This window comes from Synchiropus splendidus, chromosome 4 (assembly GCF_027744825.2).
Source record: "Synchiropus splendidus isolate RoL2022-P1 chromosome 4, RoL_Sspl_1.0, whole genome shotgun sequence".
Classification (NCBI taxonomy): Eukaryota; Metazoa; Chordata; class Actinopteri; order Syngnathiformes; family Callionymidae; genus Synchiropus; species Synchiropus splendidus.
The window spans coordinates 9,592,703-9,609,617 of NC_071337.1; the positions used below are offsets into that span (position 1 = coordinate 9,592,703).

General features: G+C 39.7%; 1 protein-coding gene across 2 annotated transcripts in view; it reads left to right on the forward strand.

Annotated features, from left to right (window-relative positions):
* Nucleotides 1-406: 406 nt before the first annotated feature.
* Nucleotides 407-16,915, forward strand: part of LOC128758223 (3-hydroxyisobutyrate dehydrogenase, mitochondrial-like) — a 70,627-nt gene continuing 54,118 nt past the window's right edge. For both annotated transcript variants that reach the window (XM_053864155.1, XM_053864154.1), the window contains exons 1-6: nt 407-515; nt 892-1,052; nt 1,375-1,484; nt 1,544-1,665; nt 14,649-14,782; nt 15,068-15,144. In XM_053864155.1, coding sequence (XP_053720130.1) covers nt 452-515; nt 892-1,052; nt 1,375-1,484; nt 1,544-1,665; nt 14,649-14,782; nt 15,068-15,144 — 668 coding nt within the window. In that variant the 5' untranslated portion in view covers nt 407-451. The remainder of the gene's footprint in view (nt 516-891; nt 1,053-1,374; nt 1,485-1,543; nt 1,666-14,648; nt 14,783-15,067; nt 15,145-16,915) is intronic.

The following is a 16,915-nucleotide window of genomic DNA, read 5'->3' on the forward strand; positions in this document are numbered from 1 at the left end:
TATGATCGTTTTTTGTAATAATTAATTGTAACAATAATAGTAAACAAATACATATGTAAAAAAAAAGCAATCTGTTTTTTACAGAGTTAACCTATTTCTACAGTACAGTTTTTTTTTTAATTTTTACAATTTGTTCGGATCTAAAAGAGTCAACAAACAAACCGCTCGTTCTAAATCTATATTATAAACCACACTTCTGAACTTTCCTCTGAAAATGTCTCTTTCTGTTTCAATTCTGACTCTCTGAGTTTCATGGAATTCCTGCAAAACTTTTCCGAAATTCAAATCAAAATGCAATGAAGTTGAAAATGGAAACACAGGACGCACCGCCTCTAAAGTATTGCTATTGGCTGATGGGAGCGTAGCTTGTTATGATTGGGTGGAGGACATGTCAATCATTCCTGTTAAGCTAGTTGCGTGACAACCGTGACCGGTACCTTCAGTGAAAGATATGTCTGCGTTATTTCAAAGGTCTCGAAATGCAATGCTGTTGTGGAGTAAACGCGCTGATTTCGGTAACGTTTTCTCCTCGACGGTTGAAGAGTGTGGCGTTTATTTATTAATCCGCCATGTATCATGGTGTCTACCATTATATATGCTAATTCTCCCTTGTTAACGCTCTCAGAACTACTGTATAAGGAGACAGTTACATTCATACTATCTGAAAAGTCAGTGTTCTTTATTTTGAGAAATTACATGCATTTGGTTAAACCAATGTCTGGTTTATTAAGGATAGCAGTCATACCAGTGAGTGCAGTTTTGTCCTGTAATTTAATTTTCCCGTCAATGACTCACTGCAATGAGTCGTATCTTTTACGTCTATGTGGATTAATGTCATCATTTTTTGTGCAGTTTTTGTAGCATTTTAATTCTGCTGCGTCTCTCATTCAGTTTCAGTGCGGTCCATGGCCTCAAAAACGCCAGTTGGATTCATCGGGGTAGGAAACATGGGCAGTCCAATGGCCAAAAACCTTCTGAAAAATGGCTACCCTGTCATTGTCACTGATTCCTTCCCAAAGTCCTGTAAAGAGCTGCAGGACATGGGTGCTCAGGTAACATGCTTTTTTTAAAATGTATTATTTTTACCAATAAGGTCAATAGCATGGACTAATTTGGATGAATGGCTGTTCTAATGATCTATTTTATTGTTAATTTGAGTGTAAACCTTAAATAAAGAAATACAATATGCATATTTCAGGAATATTTTTGTGAGGCAGCAGAGGACGAGATAAGTAATTTATCTTCAAAATATTGTCTACTTGAATTTAATTTTGTGCCGTAAATGATATCACCTTGAGGCACTTTTTGTAACTTTTTATTTCGTTATTCAGTTCAGTATTTAGGGTTGTAACCAATTATGACTCTTTCATACAGGTGGTGGACTATCCTGCAGATGTCGCTGAGAAAGCAGATCGTATTATCACCATGTTACCGTCCAGTCCCAATGTTATTGAGGTCTACAATGGCCCAAAGGGAATCCTGAAGTAAGTTCTTAGAATCATACTGTCCGTCTATTATGTTTTATTTCTTTATTATTTCCTAGAAAGGTGAAGAAGGGTACACTTTTGATCGACTCTTCGACCATTGACCCTGCAGTCTCTAAAGAAATGGCTGCTGCTGCTGAGAAAATGGGTGCTGTGTTCATGGATGCCCCGGTGTCAGGAGGTGAGCATTTTGCCACCAGTGTTCCAGATGCTCCTTTCAACTTAAAAATTAAAATATACTGTATATTACTTTAGAAAACAGGAGGGTACAGTCTGGGTGGAACTTGTGGAGGCACTGCTGTCAGGGCTGATCTGTGACACAAGAGTACCAGCTAGAGTGAAAGGAAAGCTTTATAGCACTGCAGTGAGACCTGGTTTAGAGACTCTGACACAATGGCAGTAAAAAGTGGCAGAGTCTAGTTATCAATGGGAGGTGTGTCATCAGCAAGACCTATACTGGTTTGAGAGGAAACGATAATGAATCACCAAGCATAGAACACAACATAAAAAGTTAAACTGTGAGTAAACATGATGTGCAAACTGAAAGCAACACACCATACAACAGACATATCATGTTAGAGGAGTCTATTTATGAAAGACAGAAATAAAACAAACTATAAAAAAAACTATCATAGCTTTATGTTCTCATCAATTGATTAGGGTGCAGTTCTCGCTTAATTTTGTTTATATTTCACAATAACTGATATTGCATCCTTATCATTTTATATTGAACACAACAAGGGGGTGCAGCTGTGTTATGTCAATACACATATAGTGTACTGCAAAATAAATATGTAATGTTGCTGCAGAGCAACCTATTGGGTAATTACTGTGTCTCTTACTGAAATTGTTAATATTCTTTCTGGCTTATACTATATAGGTCACTCAAAGATATAAGATTCCCATCATATCTTTAGTCCCTGTTCTAACTATAACGGTAAATCTATGACCCTTCTTTCATGCTTCTGAAGTGTCTGACACTCTTTTGTATATCTAAACTATTGGACCTTTTGGGTAAGTGCAAGGACATGGATTGTAATTACTGAGCAGGCCGGCAAGTAGGTGCCCTCTTGAGGTTTTATTGCTGCATTTGACCAGAGGTCTTAAAGGCAAGGTTAAGGTTTTAAGTCCTCATTATGTCGGTGCTGTCTCCTCCTGACGGCTTCTTGACAGAGCACAGGAGCATCCGCGGATCTTAATGGGCCGAGTCGTGGTGGTGAAGACCGTGTCAGAGCTTTTCATGTTGATGGAGCCGTAATGGCGGGTATCCCATGTTAGTGCCTTTCATGTCAGATAAAGAGTCATAAAGAGGAGAGAAACTGCCCTCACATGAAGAGGAGGAGAGAGATAAGACATATCACAGTAAAACTGTCCATCTCGCTGTCGTTGTGGCTTTCTCCCTTCTCCGTCTCACTCTCAAACACTGCTCTTTTGATTCAAATATGCACTTAGTGTGACTCATTCATGTCTATTAACTCTGATCATAGTCTATTTGCTCGATTGCACAGCCCTTAATTCATGCTGGATGCACACTGTAGATCCTGCCCCCCCCCACAGACGCAGACTCCACATTGGCATGTTTACCAGCTGGCGTCTGCAGTCAGTGAGATCAGAGTGTTAGCCCTGTTACTCTCCCCTAGCACACACTGTTTACATACTATAGACATTGAACAGTTTGTGTGTGCAGTCCTGTGTGAAGGTTCTTCCTCTCATGTCTCCCAGCTAAGCCTTTTGACTCGCCTCAGATGACCAATGATTTACCTGCTGGTCTGCTTCCTGTGGCTTGTTCTGCCATCAGATTCCAATCACACCCCAGCTTTTCCTATTTGCATGCCACTTCTTAACTTTATTTCTTCAGTGCTTGAACTAAAATAGTTTGGTATGATTGTCATGCTGGAGTTTTTTTCCTTGTCGCTTCTTCATGTGTGTTAAAAGTAAAAAATAGTTACATTGATTATTCTCTGCACAACTGTGTATCGTTTTGTTCAGGACTTATGTTACACATGGATTAAACCTCTCCTATGGTTTTACACACACAAAAATGGAATCGGGATTTGAGAATGCTTGATTTATTAATTGATTGTTGTCTGACTTGACATGCAGTAGATGCTGTAATGATAATGATCCCACATGAACGTGTTAACTGCTTTGCAAAGGTCAATGCACCTGGTGTATGTCGAGCAAAATTAAATTGTAGGAATTTTAAAACAGCCTTATAATTGCCTTATAAAGTTCTTGTTCAGAAGTTGCTAACAACCACTTGGAACTGCTTTCCAGCCTTGACAACAGAGACTAATTAGGCCACAATAAAAATCATCTTTATACAAATAAAAATATAATTACGTTGACACATACTTTCCTTTGAATTGACGGACAATGAATGCACGTCTTGTGAAAGGGCTTTGTTTTTTTCAGACTTCAAATTTTGCATATCCTCATGCGGGAGGTTTGTGTATGCCCAACTATTTTCAGTAGATTTACACTTGAGATAAATGTATTCTGTTTCCACCTAAGGCTGCCCTTTTCAGTGGAGTCATTTCTTTGTTGCTGATAAAAAGTCATTTGTGATTTTTGTTGTTGTTGTTGTTTGTAGCTCACATCTTGGACTGTGAGTGGCAGCATCTATTACCAATAATTTTACCAGAAGTAGAATTAAAAGTGCAAATTTAGGGAGGATGTAATTGTGGTGAAATGTGTTTGATGGATTTTTTTGTTATTTCTGTGGGGAAAAGCACCAACAGTAGGGCTATCAGTCAGGATATGCTGCTGGTCGACTACTGTTTCCGCAGCAGTGACAGATGAGCATGCTTTCTCACTACCAGGAGATGGCACTCTACCCAAGTAGCGCCGGTTGAGCTTCAAACAGTGACTAGCGGGTCTTTAGAAATGTCTATATATGGCATTGAGACAGGGAAAATCACCCTGACATCGAGTTTGGTTGAGTAATCTACAAATAAGAGATGATTTTTGAGAAATGAATACAACTCATGCCTCAGAAGATACCATTTACATTCATGACATAATTATTTTGTTTGCTGTTTGAAATTGCCTTGGCACACATAGTGAAAATAATAAAAAAGGATACTAGATATGGAGGTAAGGCAGAGGAGGCTGACTTGCACTGCCACCCCTGAAGACGCTGAGTATAGGAATTAGTGAGTTTTCATCAACATTTGAAAAACTAACACTTCAGACCAGATGAAATTGATATTGAACACCATTCAACATATATCCTGCCTCACAGCGTTTTTTTTTTATTTCCAAGTAACAAACTTTAATGCCTGCAGAAAATGAAGCGCAGAATAAAATCGACCCACTTCCTTTCAATACCAGTTGAAAGTGGATTTGATGAACATAGTTTCTCATATTGTATTTTGCTTTGGTTTGCTGAATGGTTATTTATGTGTAAGTTATTGGGCTGTGATAAATAAACCGTGCCTGATCAATTGCATAAATCCCTCCGCACTGTAAATTCCAATACACTTGAGTGTATTTTTGGTTCCAATGTTTGCATTCCAATGTTGATTCTAACTTAGTTCTAAAGTCTAAAAGTAGGTTAGTGGTTGGTCCCGTGGATCCTACTTATAATTGGCCCTTTTTTACAATATGCTAATTTTTGTAAAAAAAATTTTATTGTCAGCTAAAATAAAAGTAAATAAATAAATCATTGCAACTGTAGTCCTGGAGTAACAACGTAGGTGTGAATATTCAAGACAAATAATAGTATTTAGTAGTATTTTATCATATTTTTTATTATTCTTCAAATGCATTTCAGGCAGTAGAGAGTTCAAGATCTTATTCTCCGTCTACAACTATATCTCATTCAGATGAAATAATGTTTTTCACATAACTTACTTTGGTACTTAATAGATAATAGATAATCTTCATGTATACCTTTAAATTGAATGAAAACTTTAAAATGGAAATATATCTAAAATGCAGTTTTATATGATCTGATATTTAATTAAATCTTTTTTTCTTTTTTATTGACATGTTTATTTTGTTTTTCTTATGTCACATTTTTTTTCTTCCACTTAATTTCCTCTGTCTTTTGGTGTGATGGCCCCCCACAACAGTCCCAGGATATAATGTGGCCCCGAGGGAATATAAAAGCCCGCCCCTGATTTAGAGTACTCGAATGAACCTGTTTGTCAATAAAACAAAACTGACTCATGTGTGCTTCTTGCTTGATATAATGATGGTGCATTTCAACATTTCAAGTTAGTGGAAAAACAAACGTGATCCAAGGAGCCTTCATAGTAAGCAAACTCCTCCCCCTCACAGCCAAAACCTTTTTCTTTTCAGTAAAAAAGTTTGTTCATGAAGTCAGTAAGGTCCGGTGTGTCATGGAGCCCATGATCCTTTCCTGGTTACTGGAGCAAGCATTCATGGCGTCAGAACTAATGACTTAATGTGATATATATATTTTCTAATGATGAAAGTATAAAGGTGAACATTGTTCTTTCACACTTCAGTGTATGTTAACTCTAACATAGAAACCGTTATAGGGCCCCTTTACAGTGTTATTATTATTTTTGTTATTATTTTAATTTTAAAAACGGCAACTGAAAGCCTCCTCTTAGATTTTTTTTGTAATAAGTTTTATCTTGTATGTTGTAGTAGACCTTGTGAATGCAGTTCCATCAGGCTGGAACTCTTGTTGTCTGCTTTGGTCTTGGACTTTTGAGTTCTCTTTTGATACATAATTAGTAGTTAAGCATGCACAGTGGTGTGTTTTACACAAAGATGTTTGTATGTTGTGTGCGTCACTAGAGGTTTGGCCGGCAACTGAGAGTTCTGCACAGTCATAACCCTTTTTCAAAAAGATCAGTCCAAAAGAACTTTTCTCACAATCGAATGTCTCTCTGAAACGTACTGGTTTGAATTTCTGCACAGTCATTGCTTTTCTGGATTTAGCTCTGTATGAAGGACAAACTCATATACACAGTTTGGAGTGATTAAAAGTGTCCGCCTGTGAAGTGGGCCCACAACAAAACAATCTCTGATGTCACAAAAACCAGGAGGTTGGCACACAAGTGGCAAAAATAAGAGTCTAGCCAGCGAGTGGCGGGCTCGTTAGCAGTAATTACCCAGAATCCTTGTGTTTGTGTGTGTGCCCACGGTGGGCTGCCACATTGCTAAAGGACTGAAGCTTTCGAAAGCCCCTAAAAGCCATTTCATTGTGTTTTTCCCAGCGCCTTAAAAGTCAGACGTCACAGAAGAAAAAAAAACACCAGCAGTCTTGCTGTTGTGGGACATGGCGAGCAAGCTAATGTTGCTTGTTTGTGAGCTCTTAAAATCCTGAGCAAACTGACTATTTCGGTTGAGTCTTAGCACCGCGCTCATCATATCAGCACCACATCAACTGAAGCCGGACGACTGCAGTGTGTCATTTGTCGGCAGTTTGAACGTCATCCTCGAGCCTGTAGGAGCTGGCTGGGTTGGTACATCGCCATGCCACTTCTATTCTCACACATGCAGATATTTGTCAGCCCGAGTACAGAATTTCTATCCTTCTGCTGGTTGAATAAATGCTGTACCCTGACAGCACACAGCCCTCCATTCCCCGATGGTTCAAGCTGTGTCCTTCCGTCTTTTCTGTTCCAGTCTGGATCACCTCAGTCTGCCAAATTTCCTTTTGTGAGCCAGATGTGACTCTTCCGACGATGCGGTTTGGCTCTTGACATCAGAGGTCAAAATACGTTTTCCTGTCTTCTGTCCAATATATCCATCCTGTTCAGCCGCTATAATGATAAGTGAAGTACCGTGTTAGGTGCCATCACCCTCAATAAATAGCTCAGTAACAGTGACTTCCCATGATACTGTGCAACCCCAGTCAACCAATCACAGTTGTTGATTAATATAATGCAGAATATGAGGGCAAACAAGCTTCATGTTGCCGAGATTGAGCCATGCACATCAGACAGCCGTCTTATTGACATTAAACTGCGAAAATGTGCTGTTTTCGTGCTCTGACTTGTTCTTGGAGACTGAACCATGTTGTAGCGCTCATCTACTACGATTGACTTTCCCACTACATACGAATATTTGCTTGCACCTCTATTTGTATTTGAAAGGCCTGTAATCGAAATAACACTTATTGTTATGTAATGAGCTGATACATTCTCTGCATATACAAAGAGCAGTTGTGAGCCAACAATTATAACCTGAGGCTACGAAGAGAAAAGACTTTCTATTCATTAACTATTTCCTTTTTGAAGTAATGTATGAATAGTTGATATTCTAGATGTTAATCTTGTTCGCTAAAACAAATAAGAAGATGCACAAATTCTCCTTCTTGTGTTAAAAGTAATCTGACAGGCAGTGGATGTTGCTGATGCAGTCTGACACTTCGATGGCTAAACCAGTACAAGAGAGAGTGGCCCTAAAACTGGATTAGCATAACAAGCCATCCACTGACAGGTTCCCCTGACACAGAGGGAGGAGGGTGGGTGCATTCTCCATAGGGAGGGCGGTAAAGTTGACCATAGTGATGGTGAAGGGGGATTCAGGGGTACCTCCAGATGGAGTTAGACCCACAGCAGCTGGGGACTGACTCGTACTTGTCTTGCCGTGTCAGCCATTGTGTATGTGTGTGTGTGTGTGTCAGCTGGTGTATGAGTCTACCCATACCAGTCGTGCAAATAGAACTCAAATGTCACGCAAAATGTCACTCATCTTTACTTTTCAGTATATTTCATGGTGTGGTTTGCGTGCCGGTATTGTGTATTCGCAAGTGTGCAGCCTAACAACCCTAATTGGGGATCATTACTACTTGCTCTTTTCTAGACGAGTCTCATTGGACTTGGAAAAAGATTGATTGGGAATCTCTTTTCCTTCCTTCATTCTCTGTCACCTACCATTGACCTGCGCCGCCCCTACGGAATACAGCACTTACTGATGGTGATGATGATAATGATGATTGCGATTAAGCTTCTTCTGGTGGTCAATGAACGGCCATGGCAACTAAGGTCTAAAAATACTGTATTTCTTCAGGAACAAAGCGTTGCTTTGAGTCATGCCGACTTTTTCCTAATTCCTCCAGGAGTTTGTCAGAGCATTTGTGGGAGTGATTTAGTTCTCAAAGCACTTGACTCATTATCTGGATTAAGAGTATATTTTGACACAAGTGAGCACCATTAGCAAAGTTGGCAGAAATCCTTCTTTTTTTCTGCAAGCAAGTGATTTCGGTTAAGCCACAACCCTCATCTGTTTCACTTACTCACTTGGTATCCGTTGTGCTTTTTTACAGGACCTATCTGCCTCTGTGTATAATTATATTGGTGGACCACATGAGTCTGTTGTAGGCCTGTAAACAACCAAACACCTTTGGCACCTTCTGCAAACAGCCATCTCAGTGCAATGGAATTATTAAGGAAAATGCTTCATGGTGACTGCTGTTGACCCAAAATGTGTTGGTTACAGTTCAAAACAGTTAGGAACTCATCAGATATCTACTTGAAAGGACATACGAATAAGTTGACTATTTCTATTCAAAATGTCTTTTTTTCATCCTACAATAGGTTGGTCCATCTGTGTATTACGTTTTCAGGCAAGTTTGGTTCTGAAAACACATTTGTATGGCCATGATAGGTGACAGTAGAGAAGTTGACATACTCAGAAATCAGTTTCACGTTGGAAATGGTGAGAAGAGGTGGGCAAACTAGGGTGCTATCTAATTTGTCTTAGTGCGGGAAAAGGACAGGAGCTTTGTTCTTTGGCTGAGTACTTGCTAATGGGAGTGAAACACAAAGTAGTGTTTTGTTGTCAAGACCACACCAATTGGGACGAACATATTAAAACTGTAGAGTTCTGAGACAGAGACAAAACCAATAAATTTTGAGATCGAGTCCGAGACAAGACCGTACATCTAAAATGATCCACAAATGAGTTAAAGCCGGCACACGTTACTGTTTCAATGAAAGAAACAAACAATAGTTGACCAATCAAGTGTCAGCTGAAACAAGCAGCACCAGTCTGACAATAACAGTCTTCAGGCACCGTATTGGTGTTTGGGTATCCTCCTAAATTGTTGCGACAAAAGCCAACACTCACTGTGGCCCTTTTGAGCATCTGTTTGAAACTCTTGTTGAATATGAAATAAAAACAAGATTCAACAAAAAAATAGAATCTTAATTTTACCAATTATGCTTTCACATAAATGCGACCGTTTTGTCTTTTAGTCTCCACCGGTCTTGAAAAGAAATCCTGAGTACGTACAGTCCGAGAGCAGGACGAGAGAGAGTAAAAATGCATTGAAGGCTGAGACAAGGCCAAGACCCTATTGTCTCAGGACCAAGACAGATCTGGAGTACTACAACATTACCGTATCTTACAAAGATCCTCTCTAAGGCTCCTAAACATTCCCCATAAACATGCTGACTTTAAAGAAAAGTTACAAACATGATTATATTTATATATCTGTTTTGTTAGCTAGGTTGAATCTTCCCATTTAGTATTGCACTTATAAATGTATAACATTGCAATGGTATGTTTTGTAAATTTAATTTAGATAATTTAGTAAATCTTTTGTCAAGGACAAAAATTTGAAAGTCTATTTTTTAAGTCTCGTCTCGTCGTCTTTGTTGGTAAGCGATACAGACTGTGGCCTGGCACGAACATTTGTAATGAGCGTTGTGACGCAAAGTGAGTCTAATGTTGCCACACTCTCCTACAGAATAAAGATCACATGATCATTTGAGGAAATGCTGCTTTAATGCTGTTTAATTTCACGTGTTTTTCCATTTAGTCTTGATGTTGGGATGTAGGTTTGTGGCATGTTGTCAAGTGCGTCATTCATTAACGATCTCTGGGAACGTTCCCTTTATGTGAGTTTGTGCGCGTGTGTTGTTTGTGTGGCCTCATATCCTCCAATGTAGTGTGATTTAAACCCGACACCAATAAAAAAAGCACATATTGGTTAACATGTGACTCGTAACTCTAAAGCACAACCTCAGAAGCGCCACGTGACGTCATTTTGGTGGCGGGTTCTTGGATTTGCACCTGTTCCTTGTATACACACGTGCAGTGATACTGCATGCACGTGTAAACAAACATTCTCACTTACTTTGTACATCGACCACTTCAAGAGTCGGCAGTTTAAAAGTTATATGGCGGAGATAAATGGCATTGGTTGATCGTTTCTTGTGTAATGAAAGAAGTGCTAATGAATATAGCGCTCTCTACAAACGGGCCAAACCAGAAGTTGTTTGTCTGATCTTCTTTCACCATGAGAGAGTCAGCTTTGAACATCTTGTGTTGATGCCTTGTTAGAAGGCTGCTGCTAAGCATATGCTCTAATGAGGCTTGATTGACTGCTTATTAACATGATCTTTACTATGAGAGGAGATCAAATGGATCAGCTGTCTTAATTGGTGTGTTAAATAAATGAATGCTAACTTAACCAGGGGAACAGACACTACACACTGAACAGTTTTAAACCTCCCTGCAGTTCAAAAGTTACCGTTTAGACAACTTCAGGATGCAAGATTATTTGTTATGAAGATGACTGAGGTTGTCCATAGTGAAGATGTTTTTCATCCTCTAAGGTGTTACAATTTGACATAGTCATTGCATGATGCTATTATATGTATTCCCATGCCCCCTCACCCAACAGACACACCAACTCTCCACCCCATAGAGGGCGTTGTATAGTTGTGTGCAGTGCTAACGATCCAGGACTGTCACTCCCGCTGGGATGGATGAGCCGGCGAACCCTGCACTCAGGAAGCCTCATTAGGATTCCCTTTTAATCCGTCTCTGACAGGACTGGCCCAAGAATGGGACGTCCCCACACACACATATGCACACACACATGTACACACCCTGCGTTGACACTGTGCTGGGACAATTACACCTCACACACGCCAAGACAAATGCACTTTCTCCATGCACAATGAGCAGACTCACCGATCCCCCGGCATACACATGCGAACACATTGTTATGGTAATGATGTGTTATTCCACCAGCAGCAAGGATCTTCCATCATCCCTCTGTCACTGCTTATAGAAATCCTCTACAGATCATAAGAGCTTATTATGGGTGATTAGTTAATTTGAGGGCGGGAGAGTTTGGAAGGTGGTTGGAAGAGAAAAATCGTTATCCTCCGCTGTCTGCTCTACATCTTCCTCTTCCTCCCTTTTCCCGCTCGACATTCTCTTTTCATCTTTTCACCGCCACTCTCCCTCTTTACGGAGATATATTGATTAGGTAATTGACTGTACTATCAATAATCTCCTCTTTAGTCATGCACTAACAGTGATCTCCACTAATGAACTGGCCATGTTGTCACAGCGATGCTTATGTGGCCCTTGGATAGTTCAATTGTCGGGAGAACTTGAGAATTTAACAATGGACCTATACTGAAAAGAGTTGTGGTTTGGTTCAGATCAGGGCGGACTATTCTCCTGGTTAGCCAGGAAGACTCTGCGTAGTGGGAGGTGTTCACTTTCATCCTCACAGTCCCATGAACACCGTTATCGTATACTATCGTAGACAGTTATCTGCATGTAGTCCAGTTCTGGTCCATAAGTTGGTCTTGGTACGAGGAGTTCCAGAAAGCCCAATCTAAAATCTTTATTTTTCTCCTACTGTAGCACTAAAGTAGAAAGAACTCTTCAGCCTGGATAAACATGTCTGCTTAAGTTCCATGTATCGGTATCCTGGTTCATACTAATGGCCTGTTGGATGGTATTCTGCATCAAGTTGCTGATAATAATTTTTCAGTCAGTAATTGGTCTGTAGATGTGTTCAATGGTGCCTTGGTTGCTTCAGCCTGTGTAATAACCACTTTGAGTCGCGTAGGCTGGCCAGGTGACAATGGCAGCCTACGTGTGACTTTCTGGGATGCGTCGACACAAGAGCACGCTATATTCTGGTTTTGCACATTGAGTATGCACATTTGTGGTGTGTTTGATGCCAAGTGTAGTATCTCCACAATCAATAATGTGGTTCTGTTATTATGGTTTTCCAGTGGCTCAATCAAATTGCTATGATATTGAAGTTGACTAACCACCAGTGTGAACTGAAGTGCAGTAACAAAACGGTACAAAACCAAATCTAAGCCAAATTTGCTAAACCAATTGGGACCAGTGACGGGCAGAAAAAAACCCTACCTCTGACCCAAGGTCATTTGAGTTTGAGCCCATGGGCCTTTTTGTGTGAACCAGGTAATACCCTCACAAAATGCTCTAATGACCAAACAAGCTCAAACAATGTCAAGCAGCAGATTTTACTGTCCGCATCAACCAGTCTGTTGTTTCTTTTTCATAATAGAGTGTATTATTACAGTTACACTGTAATAATACACTATGTAAAGATCTCATCTGTATTGCATTATTAGTACAGTCATCAGTCATCATAATTTGTAAGGCTTTATAGAAGACAAGTCATCATGGTTCTAAAGTACTACAAGGGGAAAAAATGTGTTATTTATAATCATATATTCAGGGGTTTGAAGTTAAGTTTGGGTTTCTATAGTCTTCAAAACTAGACTAATATAAGTTGCGCTTTCATCATAAATGACCATACATGATTATGAACATAACATGTTCTATATAAAGGTCTAAATGTAAAACTAAAACCATATAACTGTATTAGGATGTTTTATGAGTGTACTACATGCATATATTCCAAGGGTCACCAAGATGGTGCCCACAAGCTCCTGCTAGCCTGCAGAGACCAAGGGACCTTGTGTGTCTGTACAGTATATGAAATGATAATCTTAGAATGATAAGTCCCTTGTGGCATTATTCAACTGTTTTGCAGTGAACAGTGAGGATAAAGACTTCTTGGTATTATACTTACTACAATACTTTGTCCCTTTTGACGCGTCCTCTTAGCAGGATCGATAAAGCTTCATCTGTCTCATTTTAGCCGAGCTTGGACCGTGGAATGAACCCTGGGCCCCGGTCAATTAGACGACATGAGTTTGTGTCAGTAAAATAAAAAAGCATGCCATCAAGAAACATGAAAGAAGTCCATCATGTCTGCGGTCTGCGCACCATATGTGTGTATGATTGGTGTGTGTGGCGGCCGTATGTTGAGTTTGTGTTTGCTGTGGATCACAGGCAGCTGCCACAGCGTGGGCTTGAGGCTTCATTATGTGAATGTAATGACCTGAAGACAGCTCTTCACTTACACTCCAACTCTGAATGTACATCCAGGCACAGGAGAGCTGCCTATATTTGAAAGGAAAGAGCTGAGAAGGTGTATACGTGTGTCTCTTGAAAAGCTCAAGTATTACCCCTCCAATAATGTGACTTCAGCTGTTTTGTCTGAGCTAATTCCCTTTTAATTATTTAGACCGACATTATTAGGCTTTCAGTATTAAAGGCCATTTCATTACAGTTTGATGGCACCCTTAGGATGGTATCTTACTTCTCTCTCCTCTCTTTTCTTTCGATTCCTCCCTTTTAAGACAATTTCAAGTGCTGTCGCCCGACCGCTCATTGTGTTAGTGGCTACAGAAGTCAAATCACACACTGAAAGGGGAGTTCCATGGAAGACACTGAGGGGAACTGGGTCCTGCCCACTATGAAAATGAGTTGTTTTTGCATTAGGTTCCCCATGGAGCAGACCAGAGGGGTGCACTGCTTCCTACAACATGCTATGCTCCTTAAGCCATCAGCCACGGGGAGGGACACCTAATTGAACATGATAAAGTGTAAAGTTAATTACCCCTCACGCCTGTCACTGATACCCCCTTGAGGAGGGGCAGCCCTAGACACAGCTGTTGGTGCATGTGTGTGTGTGTCTTCTTGTGTGTATGCGTCTGCTCCAGAGAGGGTAGGGGTGACAGGACAAAAGGCAAGGGTTCCCATGAGACTTGTGCAGTGGATGATAGCCACAATCGTCTTTTAAAGACACTTCTGTCCCACTGGTGCGCCATTACTTAACACACTTGTGCCACAATAAAGCACTTAAACACAATAATCCAAAGCTGACCTCTTGGAACGAAGTAGAAACATACAGATATGTGATTGTTTGGTGGATAATCTCTGTTTGAACACAAGTTATTCAATACCTGTATATTCATTTATAAGTTAATGACACAGATTATTGGCATGTTTAGAAACTCACTTCATGGGAAGATGGAATAGAATGATAGAATGATAGTGAAATGCTGATTAGTTAACCTCCACTCTGTCATGGTTTGTATCAAGGTGTCGGGGCGGCCAGCTTGGCAAAACTGACCTTCATGGTCGGAGGAGTGGAGGAGGAGTACAAAGCTGCACAAGAGTTGCTCACATGCATGGGAGACAGTGTTGTCTATTGTGGACAAGTCGGAACCGGACAGGTAAAAGATAACTGACAAACCTATATCATGCCTTTTATTGATGCAACTTAGACACATTCAAGTTAATTGGTGTCTCATTTTCATATTAGTGCCCCTACAAGTTGTATTTATTTAAAAAAAAATCATACAAACAAAAAAACACAAACAGAATCAACTAAATCATTAATGCATTTTTTACAGTTTTTGGAGATTTCATGTATGAAACGAACCACCCCTCCCTTTAATTGTGCTTGTCAACTTGGGTATTTTTTACTGACTTGTCATGTTTGAATTGGTCATCTCTAGGCAGCAAAGATATGCAACAACATGCTTCTGGCAATTGGGATGATTGGAACGGCAGAGACCATGAACCTTGGTATCAGGTAGGCTTTTGCAAACTGGTCAGTGTCATGCCTTATTTAAAACTCTGTAATCTTGCTGCACTGCTTCTCACGATTGAACGAAATTTTCTTTATCGCTTGGTACAGGTATTCATTTCAGATCTTCTGTAATTAGAGTCTAGATAACAAATAAGATGAATAAAAAAATCTCACACATGTTAGAAGGTTGTCAAGACGTGAGGGCTTGTGAACCAGGAACGATAGCATCCATGTGGTTTCCTATTTCCTGTTTCCTACCACAGGGGGCAGGTTTTTTGTTCCAAGAGAAGCATATAAGTGTGCTACCAAGACAATGCCAAGCCCATCTGTGCAGGAAAACAATTGCTAACTGTCTTTGATGAACATGCTGAGCTGTCACTCATTAATCTGTGTGTGTGTGTGTGTGTGTGTATTTATATATATAATTACTTATTATCACATAAGGATGTTGTTTACTATTAATGGCTCATATAATGGTTCATGGGTACTCCCTAATGTAAGGTTCTGACTTCCCGTACAACACGATACAACAATTAAGTTATAGTGTACATATATAAAAACTGATTTTTTTGGGCCAGGAAGAGGTCCACGGCCAACTTTTGGGTCCCAACCCTCCAGTTGAGAATATCAAACCTAAACCATCAGGACAGATGATCAGTGTGAGTGCTCCAATTGCACCTCCACCCATAGTCAATAATTAATAGTTTTTTTCACAGTTTCACTGTTTGGTGTTGTTAAAGTGAAGACTAATGGTATGTATGCCTGTTTACTTTTATTTGCATGTATAGGTAAAAGCATCTGAAGTGTACATCACACAGTGAAGCTACGTTTGAGGGCTGATTTATCTCAGCTCAGATAGAGGAACAAAATTGGCATGAGCAGTCAGACATAAATCCTCACTAGGCCTCTAAAATATGGGGGCATTAAGGAGCGACGCAGATTTTCACACACACACACACACAGATGCACAGATTTATCTCTACAGAAATTGAAGGCAGCTGTTTTTCAAACTCAATGTTCTCTTTATTCTCTTTACCATTTTAATATGTGTCTTTATATTTTGTGTGAATCAGGCCACTTTTAATGATAGAATTGAAATAGAAACGGTTACTGCAATAGTACAACTATTATTACAAGTTTAATATGACAGTTGACCTTAGTTACTCAACTGACATATTATGTTGGACCTTAGTTAATAAAGGAGCAATTTAGTACCATGAAAATGTTTTGTTTTCTCCAATGGACAAACTAAAACTGAAACATCGACCCCTAATAAACAGCGGCTTCTAAGAAGTATATGAAATAGTGACATTAAAGTTCGAGGCTCTGTCAAACAGTTCATGTGAATAACTTGGCATTAACAGTTAAATAGGGTACACTAGCATTATGCCACATCCAACTCAGTGGAGTGCCAGTTTCAGTCAAAACCTTTGTCACATTAACTAAAAGAGGCCATGGGTAATGATTTTGCTCACTACTGTGTTGCCAAGCTATGTTTCATTTCGGGAGGGCTTTGTGATTTTGAATGGGCACTTGAAAATGTCACCAACAGTAACTCAAATGTCATTATAGTTTGTCCTTCTTATGAACCTGCTTGTCTTTTTCCTGTTTTTTTCAATATCCAAAACACCAATTCACTGAAAATCTGGATTGAAACAACATAAGTTACCTGATAGACTCAATTTATTCCTCCTTTGATTCTTTTATTGATGTATAACATAGTTTTTAATGAACCCACCCTTGAATGATAGTTTGTACTTCTGTCAGATTGATC